Here is a 16,983-nt window from a genome sequence, read left to right as displayed (position 1 = left end):
GTGAGGAGAGGGCCGGTGGTAGGAAAAGGGAACCAGAAATAGTATACAGGGTTACTCTTTGACATATTAGGTACTGTTTACTGTTTTATGTATGTTTGATATATACCTTCTAAAACATTCAGCATAGTGTATTTTCTGTGAAATGTTTAATTGCAGCCAGATGGTCACCAAGAATCACATTCCCAGGAGGCCTTAAAATTGTGTTTTTAGGAATATAGTTATTAAGCATGCAGGATAGACTGCCCGGGTTCACATCCCAACTCTGCCTCTTCCTGGGACAAATTACTTAAGCACTCAATGCTTTAGATTCCCCATCTGTAGAATCGGAATAACAAGAGAACCTGGCCCATATGGTTGTTAGGAGGATTAAGTAACTCAAAAAATGGGTAAAAGTGCCTCGTGTAGAATAATCACTAGATTAACGTTAGTAGTTATTATTGTTGCCCTTCTGGTTATTAGAACAGGAGTGCCTATAAATAGCAGTGCAGTCTCCGGGATCATTTCTTTAACTTTTTATTACGGAAATTTTAAAACTCAGAGAAGGAGAAATGAATTTTGCTCCATCTGTGGTAGCTGTTTGTTTGACATCACCAAGCCTTCAGTATTGGCCGTTGGGGGGTAAGTGCCATGCAGAGGATTTTAGGGCAGTGAAAGTACTCTGTATGTATTCTGTATGATACCATAATGATAGATACATATCATTATACATTTATCCAAACTCATACAATGTACAACGTAAGAGTGAACCCTAAGGTAAACTACAGACCCTGGGTGATGACGAGTCAATGGAGGTTCATCAGCTGTAACAAACGTACCACTCTCATGTTGACAGCGGGGGAGGCTGAGCATGCGAGGAGGCACAGGGTATCTGGGAAATCTCTGTGCCTTCTTTTTCTTTCTCTGTGAACCTAAGACTGCTCTAAAAATAAAGTCTTAAAAAAAAAAGAAAGTAAGTGCCATGATTTTGGACCTTGTCTTTGTTAGTCACCATTGTATTTACAGTTCCTTGGAAATCATTGTTAAAAACTATAGTTGGCCTTCAATAAATATTTTGTGACTGGATGCATGAATATGTTTTGTCCTAATGCAATCGCAATCATAAAGGAAGACTCATTCTGTTTGGGGTCTGCTTATAGTCTGGCTATAGATTTCCTCTTCCATTTGTTCGTTAATTGGCTCGTTCCTTCATTCACTGAAGCCTTATTGAATGTATTTTATGGACCAGCAGTGGCAGCTCTGGAATTTCTAGATAAATGAGCTAAGGAATGGCAATTCATTTGGAAGGGGATTGGCTAGGTAGCATGTCTGGAGGCTGTATTAGCATAACGTGTGCACGTTTTTCGCCTGGCAGGTTATTTGTTTGCGGGGGTCTGGTGTAGTTAACTGGAATGGAGTTAACAGCTCCTCTCCCACATCACACCTTGGATCAGCTGTCACGTACAGGCCTCTCATTTAGCGCTTCAGATTGTCCCTACGTGGGAGAGAAGTGGGTACGTATTAAAAGTGATTATGATGCAGGGGAAAAGGACCAGCAGAGCTCTGTCCAAAGCATCAAAGAGAATAGAGCGGAAGGAGCTGCTCACTTTCCTGGAGGTCTAGAAGGAGGGGATGGCGTGTCAGGGAGATCTTTTCAAGGAAAGTGATATTTGAGCAAAGTGTTAAAAGATAACTGGGGATTCATGGTACTGGCAACGTGCACATGGGCAAGGGGAGAGTGTGGTGATGGACGAGGGCTGGGTTTGGCTGGGCTGCAGGGGACTTGGGGGCAGGGAGTTGGAGGGGAGCCTGACCCTCTTCCCTCAGGTCTCTGCCAGCCCACTCACAGGCTGCACTTCTGGGTGGGCTGGCACGTTGGTGGAGGGGTTCCGACAGGCAGTGTCATGATCAGATTGGCACTTTAGAGAGAGAACTGGGGAGGTGCCAGGCAGTGTGGAGTGGAGATGGGAGAGGAAGTAGCTGGGAGAGTTGCCAGCCCCGGGGCTCTGTGGTTGATGACGAATTGGCTTGGAGCTCTTGTAGCTAGTAGCTCTTGGAAAGGGGCAGATGGGCCCACCTCATGCACACTCTTTGAGTTGGGCTGCCGTAGCCTGGGTTGGCAGCAGAACTGACAGAAGAGCCAAGTTTCCTTTCAAAGAAAACTCTTTTGTGTATTATGGAAAGCAAAAAGCCAGGAGTCAGCATTCGACTATCTATGTTCATAGCTAGGCTAAGGATAAAGAGATTTAAAAAATTAAGCTGGGAGGGCATTGTTAAATACATATATATATATATATATATATATACACACTCATGAGCATCATCATGTGTGTCTATAAATCACGTAGATATATTTATTTATGTATATATGTACATTCAGCAGGTTCATCTTCCTAATTTGTTTTCTAAGAAACCTTTAATTTTAGAGTAGTTTTAGATTTATAGAAAAGTTGTGAAAATAATACAGAGTTCCCACATACCCCACAGCCAGTTTCCTCTGTTGTTAATGTCTTACATGAATATGGTACATTTGTCACAATTAGTGAGCCAGTATTGCTACACGATTATTAACCAAGATCCATCCTTTACTCAGATTTCCTTAGTTTTTACCTAAAGTCCTTTTTCTTGTCCAGGATCCCATCCAGGAGACCACATTACATTTGCTCGCCCTGTCTCCCGAGGCTCCTCTTGGCTGTGACAGTTTCTCAGACATGCCATGTTTTTGATAACTTTGGCGATTTTGAGGAGTTTTGTAGGATGTCCTTAAGTTGACATTTGTCTGATGTTTTTCTCATGATAAGACTGAAGTGATGGGTTTGGGGCGGGGGGAACCACAGAGGTGAAGTGCCGTTCTCATCCCATCAGATCAAGGGTACATGGTCTGAACATGACTTCTCACTGTTGATGTTGACCTTGGTCACCCGGCTGAGGTCTCTCCACTGTAAAGCTGGTCTGTTTTTTCCCCTTTTCTACATCAACTCTTTGGGAAGAAGTCACTATACACGCCTCACTCTTAAGGAGTGGGGAGTTAAGCTCACCTCCTTTAGGGCAGAGTATCTACATTCGTTGTTTGGAATTCTTCGGCACAGATGATTGTCTCATCCCTCCCATCCTAATTAGGTTTTGATAAGGTGATTTCTTATCTGTCCTCTAAATTCAAAATGCTAATTCTCTGGCACTTGGATCACACTTGCCATTTTCAGCCAAGTGACATTTCCCACATTTGTTTTCTTGCGTGACACATAAACAGATCTATGTGTTATTTATCCAAGCAGATTGCAAGTTTCTTGAGGACTGGGACAGCATCTTATTCAAAGCCCCTTACACACTGCAGGTGGCTAATAAATATTGAATAAATGGTTTTTAAATTAACTTAACAGTTAATAACTAAAACCGGTTATCAGAGTCTCTGTACATGAGGACTGTGGTAAGGTGAGGATACTGTTGACGTGGCATCCTGCTTTGTGAAGTGGTCCTGAATTTGTAATAGTAGCTCATAGGCTGCTTCCTGTGTACCAAGCACTTTTATAAACACTTTACATATATTACTTATTTAATCTTCCAGACAACCCTGTATCTTGGTGCTATTATCCCCATTTTATAGATAAGGAAACTGAGGTGAACAGAGTCCAAATAAGTTGCTTAAGATCACTCAGCTAGGAAGTGGCCCAGCTGGGAATTTGATCTCAGACACCCTGCGTATAGAGTTTTGAACTCTTAACCACTGGGCTCTGAATTCATTACAATGGTAATTAAAATGGTATCTCATGTGGGCGAAAAACAAGATTGCTATTCAAACACTTTCTTCCGATCTGTTAGGTTACTACCGATGACATGGCTGGCAGCAATCTTGCTATTTTTTTCCTAGGGGAAGTGTTTCTATAAAGGCAGGGCTGCTTTTCCTTCTTCAGTTTTTTTCTTTTTTTAATGAATAATTTTTGTGTGGTACAACTAATTTTATTTCTTTAAAATACAGGCACTTTCACGATGGGCATTTCGTATACAAACCATATTTTAGACATCTCTTGCTCCCCATCACGGTATCTATTGAAAGATAGTGGGCTTTTTATTTTCTCTCTGATGTTTTTAACCAGAAGTGCTTGCTGGGTCCTGCCAAATAAACGCTCCTTGAGTGTGTTCCTTGTGCGAGCGGTCACACCTGTGGGTCCGAGGAGGCAGCCTAGATTCCTGTGGCGACATAGGCGAGGAAGGAGGACTTTTCTCGAAGCCACCCAAGCCATGAATTGGCCCTGGCTTCCTGAGCCATAAACAAATGCGAGCTTTGTTCTCCCCGTTGCTCATTTGGTCCCAAGTATGACTCAGGGTTAGGCTGGGTCCTTCAGGCTCCATGCCTTTGGCTGTTGGAAGGAAGTGGGAGGCTTCCAGTGTAGTTCTGGGACCTTTTCAAACTGAAGAGAGGAGGCTGCCTGCATGATGGGAGAAGAGGTATTTCTTTTTCTTTTTTCTTCTTTTTTCTTTTTTTTTTTTTTTTTTTTTGAGATGGAATAAATTCTCTTAACTTGTATCTTATCTATACTGTTCTGTTAACAAGATTTGTGATGGGTTTGCATTGGTAGGTTACAATGAAGTGTTTGCCAGCGAGGACCCCCCACGGAGGGGGGCTGTGGATAGGCTAAGGAGCAACCTATAACGTGGAGGATTATTTTCTCAAATCAAATGTTGCACTGGAACTATTTAGCTGTTTTAACCAGCCCCCAACTTTGGTTAATTCGGCCATTAATTTTTACAGATGTTTCCAATTTCTCTGTCTTGGGTTTTCATGCGCTCATACTGCAGAGAGTAATTTGGATGGGCAGTTTGCATAAGCAGTAACTGTTACCCCATGTCACCGAGATGTTTAGCAATTACAGATGTTTGTGCGGTAAACAAATCCAGCTTGCTCTTCAGGTTAGCTTAGGAGAGAACACGTAGACGCAGAGCAAGCCAGCCCTGGGGCATTTCACTCTTGGGGGGCCTGGACATTGGAGCTTTCCTTGCGAATGGAGAAGCTGTGAGTAGTGACTTCTGGGTGCTGTTGAACTGCTTTTTATTGAGTTAAAGATATTTGGCTAATTTTGTAGTCCTGGACATTTATATTCGTTTGCTCATATACAGAGTAAAATAGAGACACTAAATTATTTGATTTTCTAAAAGCTTGCTAGTAATAGGTGCTCTGCTTTCTCTCTGTGAGTTGTTCATATTTGTCTACCTAAAAGCAGAAGTCTGTCATTTTCCAAACACAAAATAAAATTCCCTAAATAAACCACAGGGTAAGTAAAGCCTACAATGTGTCATATGTCTTCCACATTGCTGTTTCTTGTTGCAAAAAAAATTTTAAGGGGAGAGTTGATGGTATCTGTAAAATATATCTATGTCTTTTTCTGTCGCCTTTAACTTATAATATTTTCAAAATTTCAAAAAAAGGAAAATAGCATGACAGAAAGGAAACACATTGTTTTAACACATTGTTTTAAGAGTAGGAGGACTTCTTGAAAGTTTTTTGAATGGTGTCTGTTGCTTGCCTAGAAGGGAGCAGTTGGCTAAAATAAAAATATATTCCTCTGCAGTGGCTTGAGAGAATTTTCCTATTGAAAGATATCTGAAACTTGCTGATTGTTATTATTGCTGGGTGTCACTGATCTGAGTTCTGAAAAGTAAAACTCAGAATTAGGTACTTATATGCAAAATTCAGATGGTGACTCTTCATTTGGGAAGTGAGTGAAAGCTTGATGGAGTGTAACGTGTGAAACGTGGGAGTCTTGGTGATGGCCTCTCTGGCTCCGTCAGACTAGGGCCTGGAAATGGGACACGAAGGGTGGCCCCTTAAAGTTAGTGACCTGTGAACTGCACGTTGTACTGCTGAGTGCCCCCCAAACCCTTTGCTTGTTTGTTTCTCAAAGTGGAAATAGCTCTGTTACTTCTGACTACAGGAGCTCTTTGCAAAAATTATTATAATAATAAAAACTCAAAGAATATGAAGAAATAAATAGAAATTGCCCTTTTTTTTTAAAACACCTTTATTGGAGTATAATTGCTTTACAATGGTGTATTAGTTTCTGCTTTATAACAAAGTGAATCAGCTATACATATACATATATCCCCATATCTCCTCCCTCTTGCGTCTCCCTCCCTCCCACCCTCCCTCTCCCACCCCTCTAGGTGGGCACAAAGCACCGAGCTGATCTCCCTGTGCTATGCGGCTGCTTCCCACTAGCTGTCTATTTTACATTTGGTGGTGTATATATGTCCATGCCACTCTCTCACTTCGTCCCAGCTTACCCTTCCCCCCACTGTGTCCTCAACTCCATTCTCTATGCCTGCGTCTTTATTCCTGTCCTGATCCAGGAGTAACCGTAGTCAGCGTTTTCTATGTATCCTTCCAGACTTTTATCTGAGCCTGAATGTGCATGCAGTACACACCTCACTCTTCATACAATAATGAGGTCATATTAAATGTCACCTGTTTTTAAAACTTAACATATTATGGGTCCCCCTTTTCTGTCAGAGAGCTGTGTGATCATTCATTGTCAAGATGCACCACCATTTATTGAACCAATCCCTGTGTGGTAACTATTTATGTTGCTTCCACAATTTTACTATTAAAAACAACATTCTTATATATACATTATTGTACCTTCCCTGATTATTTCCTCTGGCTGAATTTTTAAAAGAGGAACTTCCAGGTTATAAGCTGACTTAATTCTGGTTGGTTTTGTTTTTAATGAAAATAACCCAAGTATATGATAAAAAATTCCAGCAGAACAAAACTAAGACTTTCTCAATCCCACACTCAGCTTTACTTCCCAATGGAAATCCCCATAAAAGGTTTCTGTCTACTCTTGTAGAAATATAGAATCTTTTTATTGTGGTAAAATATATATAATATGATACCATTTTACTCTTTTTTCAGTGTACAGTTCAGTGGCATTAAATACATTCTCATCGTTATACAACCATCATCACCATCCATCTCCAAAACTTTTCCATCTTCCCAAACTGAAACTTTGTACTCATTAAATACTGACTCCCAATTCCCCCTCCCCTTAGCAATTACCATTGTACTTTCTGTCTCTCCAAATTTGACCGCACATGAGAGTGGGGTCATAAAATATTTGTCCTTTTGTGGTTTATTTCATTTAGCATAATGTCGTCAAGGCTCATCCATGTTGTAGCGTGTGTCACAATTTCCTTCCTTTTTAAGGCTGAATAACACTCCATTGTATGGATATATCACAATTTTTTAAATCATCCCTCCATTGATAGACATTTAGGTGGTTTCCACCATTTGACTACTGTGAATAATGCTACAGTGAACACTGGCATACCAACACCTGCTTTCAGTTTTTTGGGGTATATCCTCAGGAGTGGAATCACTGGGTCATCTGGTAATTCTCTTTAATTTTGGGGGAACCGCCATCCTGTTTTCCACAGTGGCTGCACCATTTTACATTCCCCCCAGCAATGCACAAGAGTTCCAATTTCTCCACATGCTTGCCAACACCTGAGATTTTCTGTTTTTTGGTTTTTTTAAATTTTTATTTATTTATTTATTTGCCTGAGCCAGGTCTTAGTTGCAGCACGTGGGATCTTCGTTGCCGTGTGTGGAATCTTTAGCTGTGGCATGCGAACTCTTAGTTGTGGCATGTGGGATCTAGTTCCCTGAACAGGGATCAAACCCGGGACCCCTGCATTGGGAGCGTGGAGTCTTAGCCACTGGGCCACCAGGGAAGTCCTTTTTTTCTTTGTTTAATAATAGCCATCCTAATGGGTGTGAAGTGGTATCTCATTGTGGTTGGAATTGGTGTTTAACGTGTGTTCGTGTTGCCTATCACTAATAGGAAAGGATATTATTCTTCTCATCTTAGAATGAGGAGTGGAGGAAGAGGTCTTCTGTCTGAGAACCCCCACGAACTAGCAGGTCAGTTACACGATCCCAAGAGATTGCAAATTGTTTCAAGGAAGGACTAGTTCCCCTGTTCCTGCAACTCCTGGAGAAAAGATGAGCGGAGAGCCTTGGTGTCACTTGGCTTCAGAGGTTTAAGGGTGACAGGACTGCGGCGTCTCACTTAGCCCCTCACAGGTTTATGGAGAGCGGATTCAAAACCATTGTTTTGAGAAAAGGTGAATTTCTCTTTTGCGCTCTTTTAATTCTAAATGATAGTACTCGTTTCATCTTACGTTGTGGGGAAAGCCAGTTTTATGATTGATTTGCTCTCCTCACTTCTGCTCTGGAATTCCTTTGGGGACAGGAAATGAAAGTCCTTCTTTTTGTACATTGTTTGCCAACATGTTCATTTGCTTCAATTGACGTTCTTCAGTGGGGTGGGCTGAGGTATCTGTAAGTATTTCATCGTGGCCCTCTTTTGTTCATGTATTAACAATTATTTCATAATATTTATAATCCTAGAGTTTGCAGATGCTTGTGACTCCTGAAATTTGAGGGTTTAAAATTTTCTGTGTAGCCGTTAAAATGATCATGCTTCAGTACCTAGCTTGTCTTTTTCTCTCAGAGATTCTCCCTAGTTGTAAAATGATGTTCTAGGCAACTGGAACAATGGGATGGATTAAGTTTAATGCTCTATGAAAGCTGGCAACTTTAAAACAAGCTATCCAGCTTACTTTGCATATTGGTCTGTCTTTGCTTCCGTTGAAAGAATTTAGATCACAGAGATCATTCAGTTAGTCAGCAACCTGTTTTGTATTTTTCTGTGGCATCTGAGGCCATTTAAAAATTATGAGATGACAGCCTTATTCTCAACTCAGGCTCTTGATGATGTTGGAGGCCAGATCCTAAATAAATGTATACCCATAAATGCTCTAGAAACACATGGAAGCATAAGTACAATAACCCCTACTGACACCTCTAATAGAGATTTCTCTCTCAACTTGGGCTATAAAATGAACAATTTACAAATTAAGAGTTTTCCAGAATTGCCTTAAAAGCCACTTCTTCATCAAAAGGCTATCGTTAAGCCATTTCACAGATGGCCTGTGACTCAGGAGTGTCACCCCAATTAAACTCATGCTTGAACTTTTAGGAATAAAATAGGCAATGTTTGGAAAATTGAAGGCAGATATTTGGAGTCTCTATCATTCAGATGCTATATTTCTGTTTTGCTCATTTAAGATGAGGAAGTTAGAAGTGGTAAAGATGGATTTACTGCCTCATTTTCTTTTTCTTCTTTCACTTGCTAAGCATTTTCACCCGCCAGTGATTTTAATATGTTTTGCTCCATTTGTTTTGGTAGCATCTGCTCAGTCTGTTCTTTTTATTTTGATTTCTTAGTTGGGTTTCTCATTTTTTCCTTCACTAGAGGCAGCTTTTCTGAAACTTCTTGGGTACCTTTTCTAGACAATTAACAAAATTGATAATAAGAGAAGTAGTGATGTAAAATGTCAAGACTTTAGATCCTAGAGTTGTCCAAATTCGTCCTCTTGGTACAGTGCTTAGCAGTTACTGCATTGGGAGAGCTGGACACGTTTTCTGTCTTATATGTCTCAATTTTAGATTTAGTTTCTTTTGCTTCAAACCCCAGTCCCGTCTGCATTCAGGTGTTGTTAGAAGCAGAGAAAGTAGACTTGTTCATAATATAGAATCCTGTTTTTTCAAGTGATGTGAATACAGATACTGCTATTTTTGACTCAGAAGAGGCTGAAACATTACAAAGCTGGTAGGTAACTCTATGCCCATGCATGGAAGTAGTCTGCCTAAGCGACGCATGTCACATTGTCGATTTGCAGTATAGCGGTGAGCAGAGTGTAACTGATGGGTGACCTTACTGTGCTTACAGTCAAGGGTTATAGCATCTCTGACATTTTGGTGTAATTTTTGTATTCATTGCCCAAGAGCTCAAACAACTCCAGGTTTTTCTGACTAGAGCCTTCAGTCATAGGTCATTAGGCAGGAGAGGAGAAAAGCAGTCCAGATAAGAGATGACAAGAGGTCTTGAGAAACCAAAAGAGACATAGCCAGGTCAGGGAGGCATCACAGTTTCCAAGTACTAAAAGTGGTTTTATGGGGCCAGAGAGCAGTGCATTCGTGGGTAGCCCACCCCTGACATTAGTCTAGAAATTCTATGTGAAACGAAGATCTAACATGGGTTGATCGTCTTGTCATGAAACTGAATGACTAGAAAGAGGCAGGGGTACTCTAAGAGGCGATGACAGAGGCAATGAATGAAGATGGTCAAGAAACTAGAACTCACGTGATTGGTCTGGAGTGTGGAACAGTGATGGTCACTGTGGCAAAGAGAGAAGGCTAAACAGAGTTGAGGAGGAGATGAAGAATTATGTTGGGGTTGATGGTTGACCGTTCTCTGGTGCCATTGATGGCTGAAAAAAGTGGGAGCCCCCTTTAATTTGAGACATGGTGCCAGCCTGGGAATAAGGGAGAAGTAGCCAATAGTGAGCACTGATAAATTCTTCCTTGTCCTATGATGGGAAGGGTGTGGAAATCTTTCCCTGAAAGCCCCTGTAGATGGCCATCTGAAACCCACCTGTCTGAAATAGATTAAGTATAATAACTCAGGAGTAGGGAATGGGTTATAAACTCCAGAAGTACCATCACTGGTCTCTGTCCTCCTTCGTCACCATCTTCCGTGAATGTGTATTGTTTTCCCTGTGCTGAGTCTATAGCATATCTTTCTGGAAGGCACGAGGAATTGCTGCTCTCAGGAACTCAAATGTGGAGAACACTGAAATGAACGTTCTCCATTGTAATAGAAAAGGGCAAGGGATTTCTCAAGACCAGAAAATGCATCAATTGGGATATTTTCTGTGCATATTGTCTTCCCCACGCCCCCATAAAAAACCAAAATATGCCTTTAGAAAATAACATATAACCACAAAAAGTGCCACTTAAGGAAACACATGATTAAAATAGGTGATTTCGTGTTTTGTTTTTTAAATGAGGGTTTTCTTCCCCTCTATTTTGTGTGGTTTGGAGTCTTTGTATACGTTACAGAGAAAGGCGAAGAGAATGGGGGAATATTTCAGTACAGGAAAGAGAGACCATGCCAAGTGAGTAGTGAAAGACATACCATTTGTTCATATGGTGAAGATGTGCTTTGCCTAAAACTCATCAGGCATCCCAAAGAGAATTTATAGCCTTAAGAGAACTCTTTTTCCTCCAGACACTTGCTACGAAACTAAAGTTAGAATAAATGAATGAATGAATGAATGAATATAAATGGCAGCCAAGCACAGACTGAACTGAATTTTTGCTCCAACAGACCAGAAGTTATTCTACAAAAAGGTTCCTCTTAAAAGTGCACTTATTCAATCTGTCCACACCCCAAACTTGAATCCCATTTTAGATTTTTTTTTTAATTTTTATTTATTTATTTATTTATTTATTTATTTATTTATGTCTGTGTTGGGTCTTCGTTGCTGTCGCGGGCTTTCTCTTAGTTGCGGCGAGCGAGGGCCACTCCTCGTTGCGGTGCACAGGCTTCTCACTGCGGTGGCTTCTCTTGTTGCGGAGCACAGGCTCTAGGTGCGTGGGCTTCAGTAGTTCTGGCATGTGGGCTCAGTAGTTGTGGCGAGCGGGCTTACTTGCTCCGCGGCATGTGGGATCTTCCCGGACCTGGGCTCAAACCCGTGTCCCCTGCATTGGCAGGCAATTCTTAACAACTGTGCCACCAGGGAAGCCTTTGAATCTCATTTTTTAAAAAGTCAGGCTTGATTTTTGAAAGGCAGCAAAATCAAAGTATGTTCACATTAAGTGGACCTCAAAATTTGGGGGGCCTGGTTCTCATCACACTTGGTTTTTCTCCCATTTGAGAAACTGTAATAATTCCTTTGGTTTGTGTTTAAAAGACTTTTTGCTTGTGAAGAACTAGAGAACTGGTAGAAAACTGAGAACAGTTAAGCTGTCGACCCTGCACAGATAGGTCACACCCCTTAAACCAGTACTTCTTCAAATACTGGGAAATGAGGACTCACGTAAAAATAGTTACAAAGTAAATTCAACTTCACATGTATGAATCGGAATTCATGGGTTTAATTAGAAGAGCAGGAAATATATTTTTTGACTTTGAAAACATTTGATAAAATGACTTAATACTTTATTTGGAACAACATTAATTGAAAATGACTTTATATCATCCACTTAATCACTGAAGATATGAACTGATGAATAACTGTAAGTAAAGTGTGATGATAAATGACCGGGGATGCTCTATATTTATGGGTGGTATCTTGTGAGTTACCATCATGACTCATTTTACATCTGATGTTCTTAACATCCTTACTAATGACTTGGAAAAGGAAATATAATGACACGCTAATGGAAGCTGCATGTGATTTCTAGTTAGGAGGTGTTGCAAATCAAGTCAGACCTGAAGAAAGGCATTAATAATGTGAAGAGGTGGGCCATCCTTTCCACCTATGTTAGTGTGTGCTATTTTCTTAAAACTTTGATTGTAAAAGTAATCACTGGTTTGTAGAAACACTGGAAAGTTGAAAAATATAAAAGAAAGTAAAAAGCACTATAATTGAATCACCCCGGGGCCTACACTGTCGACATTTTTTCATATTTACTTTCACTCCTTTTGCCATACATTTTTAACCGGTTGAGATCATACCACACGCATAATTTTTTTCGGACACATAATTGTGTATTTTTTTCCACTCAGCATTATATATAATTTCCCATGTCATTACAAACTCTCAGTAGACATTTCTTTAGAAGGCTGTGGAATGTTCCGTTTTGAGGCTCTAGATACCTAGAGGATCTGGGAGATCTGGAATCTGGTGGTTGCATTGACTCCTGTCAACACTACGTTTAAATTTCCAATATTATAGCCAAGAACACGGCACTTTCTTGAAAACGTAAAGATGAAAATAACGTGGGAAAGCTGTTTTGCCTTGTGGGCTGTGTAGCAGTAGGCATTCCTCAAGGTTTGTTGAATTTAATGTACTACCTATAGGATCCAAACAGAATTCCAGTTGTCCCTTCCTTGCTGGTATTGAAAGAAGCCTTTAAGAGCAGCCTTTGGCAGGAAGTCTTGGCCCCTTCCAGGTAGAGGCCTGTGAATCCAGCTTTTCACGTCTAAGTGTCCGTCAGTAATTTCCACTAGTGGCTTTAGAAATCTGTATCACGTGAGTTTATGGTCTCATTTGGCCCCGATTCCTGAACTGCCTGGGAGGAGTATCTGTTTGGCCTAGCAATTTAGGATTTCTTCATCCATTATTGAATGGATGCCAAGCTTTGTAAAAGATGGCGTGGGGTGATTTTCTGTGGTGGTGCGTTTGCTCCTGAGTATCAAAATGCTCAGTAAAAGGCTTTCTGTTCTCTGACAACAGGCCGTTTTCCCCAGACACACGCCTTGTTGTTTTTCCATCGTTAACAGTAGATAACAGTTTGGACGCGGCCAGAAGCAGTCGGCATGGGCTCGTACTTGAGGGGCTTCTGGAACAGTCTTCCGGCCACTCACTGTTGGGCGCCACCTTAACCGAAGCTTTATTGACTTGAAAGCTCTGTGGGTTGTCGGCTCTGGGCCTTGTCGTTTCTCCTCTTTTCTTTGTTTTTTTCTGCCTTGCCTCCTGAGCAGTGACTATATGGCAATGGCTGTTGCTTTTCTTCCTTGATCTTTTTTCAGAATTATCACTTTCCTCTGAGCCCGTCTCTGCTGTGCGACTGTCTTGTAAAAGTTGCTTCATGCTCTCCAGTCCCCAAGCAAAGGAGTGACAGTTAACCTGCTGTTTTTAAAAGATGTTGTAATTGAAACAGTCATTCTTTGTAACTAGATTCATAAAGAGGCATTATGATGATTGTTTTTATTTGGTAAAATTCAATAACAGTAGTAATGGTTAAGCACTTTATATACATTTTTTCCATTTAATCTTCTTAGCAAAATCTATGAGGTACCTATTATCTCCATTTCAGGCAAGGAAACTGAGGTCTAGAGAGGTTAAGTAACTTGCCCAGGATCACATAGCTGGTAAGTCTGATCTTAGAGGGGAATTCCTACTCAATACTAATTCCCTCTTACCACCAGATGCTGTCGTGAAAGAGGAAACAGGTTAATTTGTTCCATTGTTATATCACTCGTGCCTAGAAAATGCATTGCACACAGTACTTTCCCCATAAATCTAAATGTTTTGGTTGAATGTTGAATTTATTGTTGACTGCAGTAAATTATGAATATTTAGTACCTCTAGTGTGCAAGGCACATCAAAGAATACAGATTACCAAGACACTGCCCTTGCCCTCCTGCAGCGTTTAAAGTCCCCGTCAGTGAAACAGACACATACATAAGTAGCCATAATCACAAGGCAGAGGGTGGTGAGTGCTGTTCTTGAGATTCAAAGCAAGTTCAGTAGGAGCAGGGGGAGGTGAGAGAGAATTCCAACAGTTGGCATCTAGGATATTTTTATGGAAGGCACACAATTTGGGTTCACCCCTCATTGTTAAATGTCTTACTAACTAGTCACTGAAGTGCCCTGAGTTCAATTTGATCTCTTTTTGAGAATCTCCATTCTTGGAGCACCTTGGGGTCATCTTTCTAGGTATTCCGCTGGACGTCTAGAAGATGTAAGTAATGTGTACCTGACCTCTGAGTGTACTTTGGAAGTCCCTGTTTTGCATAAGTACGTGATGTGAACTTGTTCTTTCTAGTAAGAATAAAATATAAAGATAATATCATTGAGTCTTTAACCTTTGATGCTGTTTTCTCTTCCGTTCTTCTATAAAATTGGGGAGTCCGGATGATTCAAAAAAGGAATAAGTGTTATTCTTTGGGAGTCTGTGGAACAGTTGATGAAAGTAAAGAATGAGTCATACAGGATTAAAGCCAGAGCTATTTAGCATTAGCCAGATTTAGAGATTGTCTTTACGGGGTCAGTAGGTTATCTTTCCTAGAAGTGTAAGGAGTGTTTCCCGTAAGACTGAGGTGAGTTTCTGGACAAAGATGGGTTTGTTCTCTAATTCACCTCATTACATGCTGTATGCACCCCCTGATTATTTTGTGGTTGAATATTGAATAGCAGGATATCAGAGCCTCGTGAGCAATTTTTTGCCATTTTAGTCAATATTCCTACATAAAGAGAGGCTTGTAGGGAAAGAGGAGTATACCCTAAGCCTTTTTAAAAATTGTGGTAAGATATACATAACATAAAATTTACCATTTTAACCATTGTTCAGTGTACAATTCAGTGACATTAAATACGCTCACGTTGTTACGCAACCATCACCACCATCTGTCTCTAGAACTCCTCTCATCTTGTAAAACTGAAACTCTGTACCCAACAACTTCCCATTCCTCCTGCCCCAGCCCCTGACAGTCACTATTCTACTTTGTGTCTCTGTGATTTCTACTACTCTGGGTGTCTCATATGGGAGGAATCATAAAGTTTTGCCCTTTTGTGACTGGCTTATTTCACTTAGTGTAATGTCCTCAGGGTTCATCCATGCTATATACCATGTGTCCGAATTTCCTTCTTTTTTAAGGCTGGATAATATTCCATTGTATGCCCTAGCCTTTTAAGTAGCAATTTTACTTGAAAACCAAGCAACAAAGCATTGCTCCAAGTTTTACCTCTTTTCTGATTGAAACTGTTTCATTTCCTTTCCTTACTCTGAAGGAGAGAAAAGCTTCTCTGGAAATTTCTTTTGGGGAAAAGAAATTTCCCATTTTTGTCTCTAGCTTAAGACATTTTTGGAGACATATTTGACTAAACTGTTTACTTGAAATTTGTCAGATTAGAAAGATGCTTTTCCGTATGTGTCCAGAGCTTCTTATGTGCCTCTGTTTTAAAAATTGTTTTTGTTTTCAAATGGTAGATTGATTGGTGTTTTAACAGTAAGCTAACTGTTCAAAACTATCACAGGCCTACTACTTTTTTACTAATGTCACCACACCAGCATCAGGGACCTGAGAAACACATCCACTGTGATTCTTCTCATTAGGATAGATTTTCCATGATGCTTCCCTGAGCCTATTTAGCTCTTTTGCCTCTCTGGTCAGGGTCTGAACTTAATGTTCTTTGTACACCATTGGCACTTAGTACCTCTGTAGAATACATATATGTTGACTCAAGAACATAACAGAGTTTGGGTATTTTTCCATCTATATTCACACCAATTCACAGTCACTGATTTATCCCTGTCGTGATTGTGGAATATGGGCAGGTTGGCAGTCTACGTGTTTCTCCAGCCTCTCTTCCGCATCCTTAGTTTCACTGCCTCAGTTGGATCATTGCGTCAACCTCCTAGTTAATTATCTCCTTGACTTTCACATGCCCTTTCCTTTCTTCTTTATTCCTCCCAATGCCACCAGATCATTGGTCTTAAAGTCACAAATGTGATCATGCCACACCTCTGCTAACTACCAGTTGCCTTTAAGATAAAGCACAAACGGTAACATTGGCTTCCATTTACCTTGCTGGCCTCCTGGCCCAAGCAGCTCTTCCTCCCTTCACCCCACCTACAGGATCCCCCCTTCCATTGGCCCCGTTCTGTGCTGCGAAGCCCCCATTCCCTGCTTACATTCTCACCTTTGCTCCTGCTTTTCTTTAACTCGAATACTCTCTCTACCATTTTCTACCTGGCAAATTCCTACTAATCCTTCAGAATTTAACCCAAGCTGCATCATTGCTGTGAGGCTTATTTCCCCATGTAGACTTGTTAATGGCTCCTTTTTTCTTTTCTATGCACACTTTTATTGTAGTGTTTATCCCTTGGACTGTGATGCCTTGTTGGTTAATCTGTCTCCACTGCTAAATTTTGAACTCATTTGAGATCCAGGACTCTGCCCATCTCATCTTTGTATATGCAGCTTCCAGCATAGATCATGGCTCATAGTAGTTCTAAAAAAGAATGCTGAATAAATGAATGAGTGAGTGAGTGAGTGAAAGAAAGGAAGGAAGGAAGGGAAGGGAAGAAGGAAGGGAGGGAGGGAGGGACGGAGGAAGAGTGATTGAGGCAAGGCTTCACTTTAAATGCAGAAAGGAAAACTGAATAAACGTGGCTTTGCCCTCAAGTATCTCATACACAGAAAAATGTCA

The 16,983-nt window shown here is 40.7% G+C and overlaps 1 protein-coding gene across 4 annotated transcripts in view; it reads left to right on the top strand.

Moving 5' to 3' along the window:
* SH3KBP1 (SH3 domain containing kinase binding protein 1) overlaps window positions 1–16,983 on the top strand; it is a 340,352-nt gene that overhangs the window by 208,358 nt on the left and 115,011 nt on the right. Inside the window, exon 1 of one of the 4 annotated variants that reach the window (XM_036840456.1) lies at window positions 4,379–4,422. The exons of the other annotated variants lie outside the window; for them this stretch is intronic. Within the exon in view, the coding sequence (XP_036696351.1) occupies window positions 4,408–4,422 (15 nt within the window). The 5' untranslated portion in view covers window positions 4,379–4,407. Of the gene's footprint in view, window positions 1–4,378; window positions 4,423–16,983 lie in introns of those variants that run through there. 4 annotated transcript variants of the gene reach the window in all.

Source organism: Balaenoptera musculus, chromosome X (assembly GCF_009873245.2).
Source record: "Balaenoptera musculus isolate JJ_BM4_2016_0621 chromosome X, mBalMus1.pri.v3, whole genome shotgun sequence".
NCBI classification, from domain to species: domain Eukaryota; kingdom Metazoa; phylum Chordata; class Mammalia; order Artiodactyla; family Balaenopteridae; genus Balaenoptera; species Balaenoptera musculus.
This window is presented reverse-complemented; position numbering and strand designations above follow the sequence as displayed.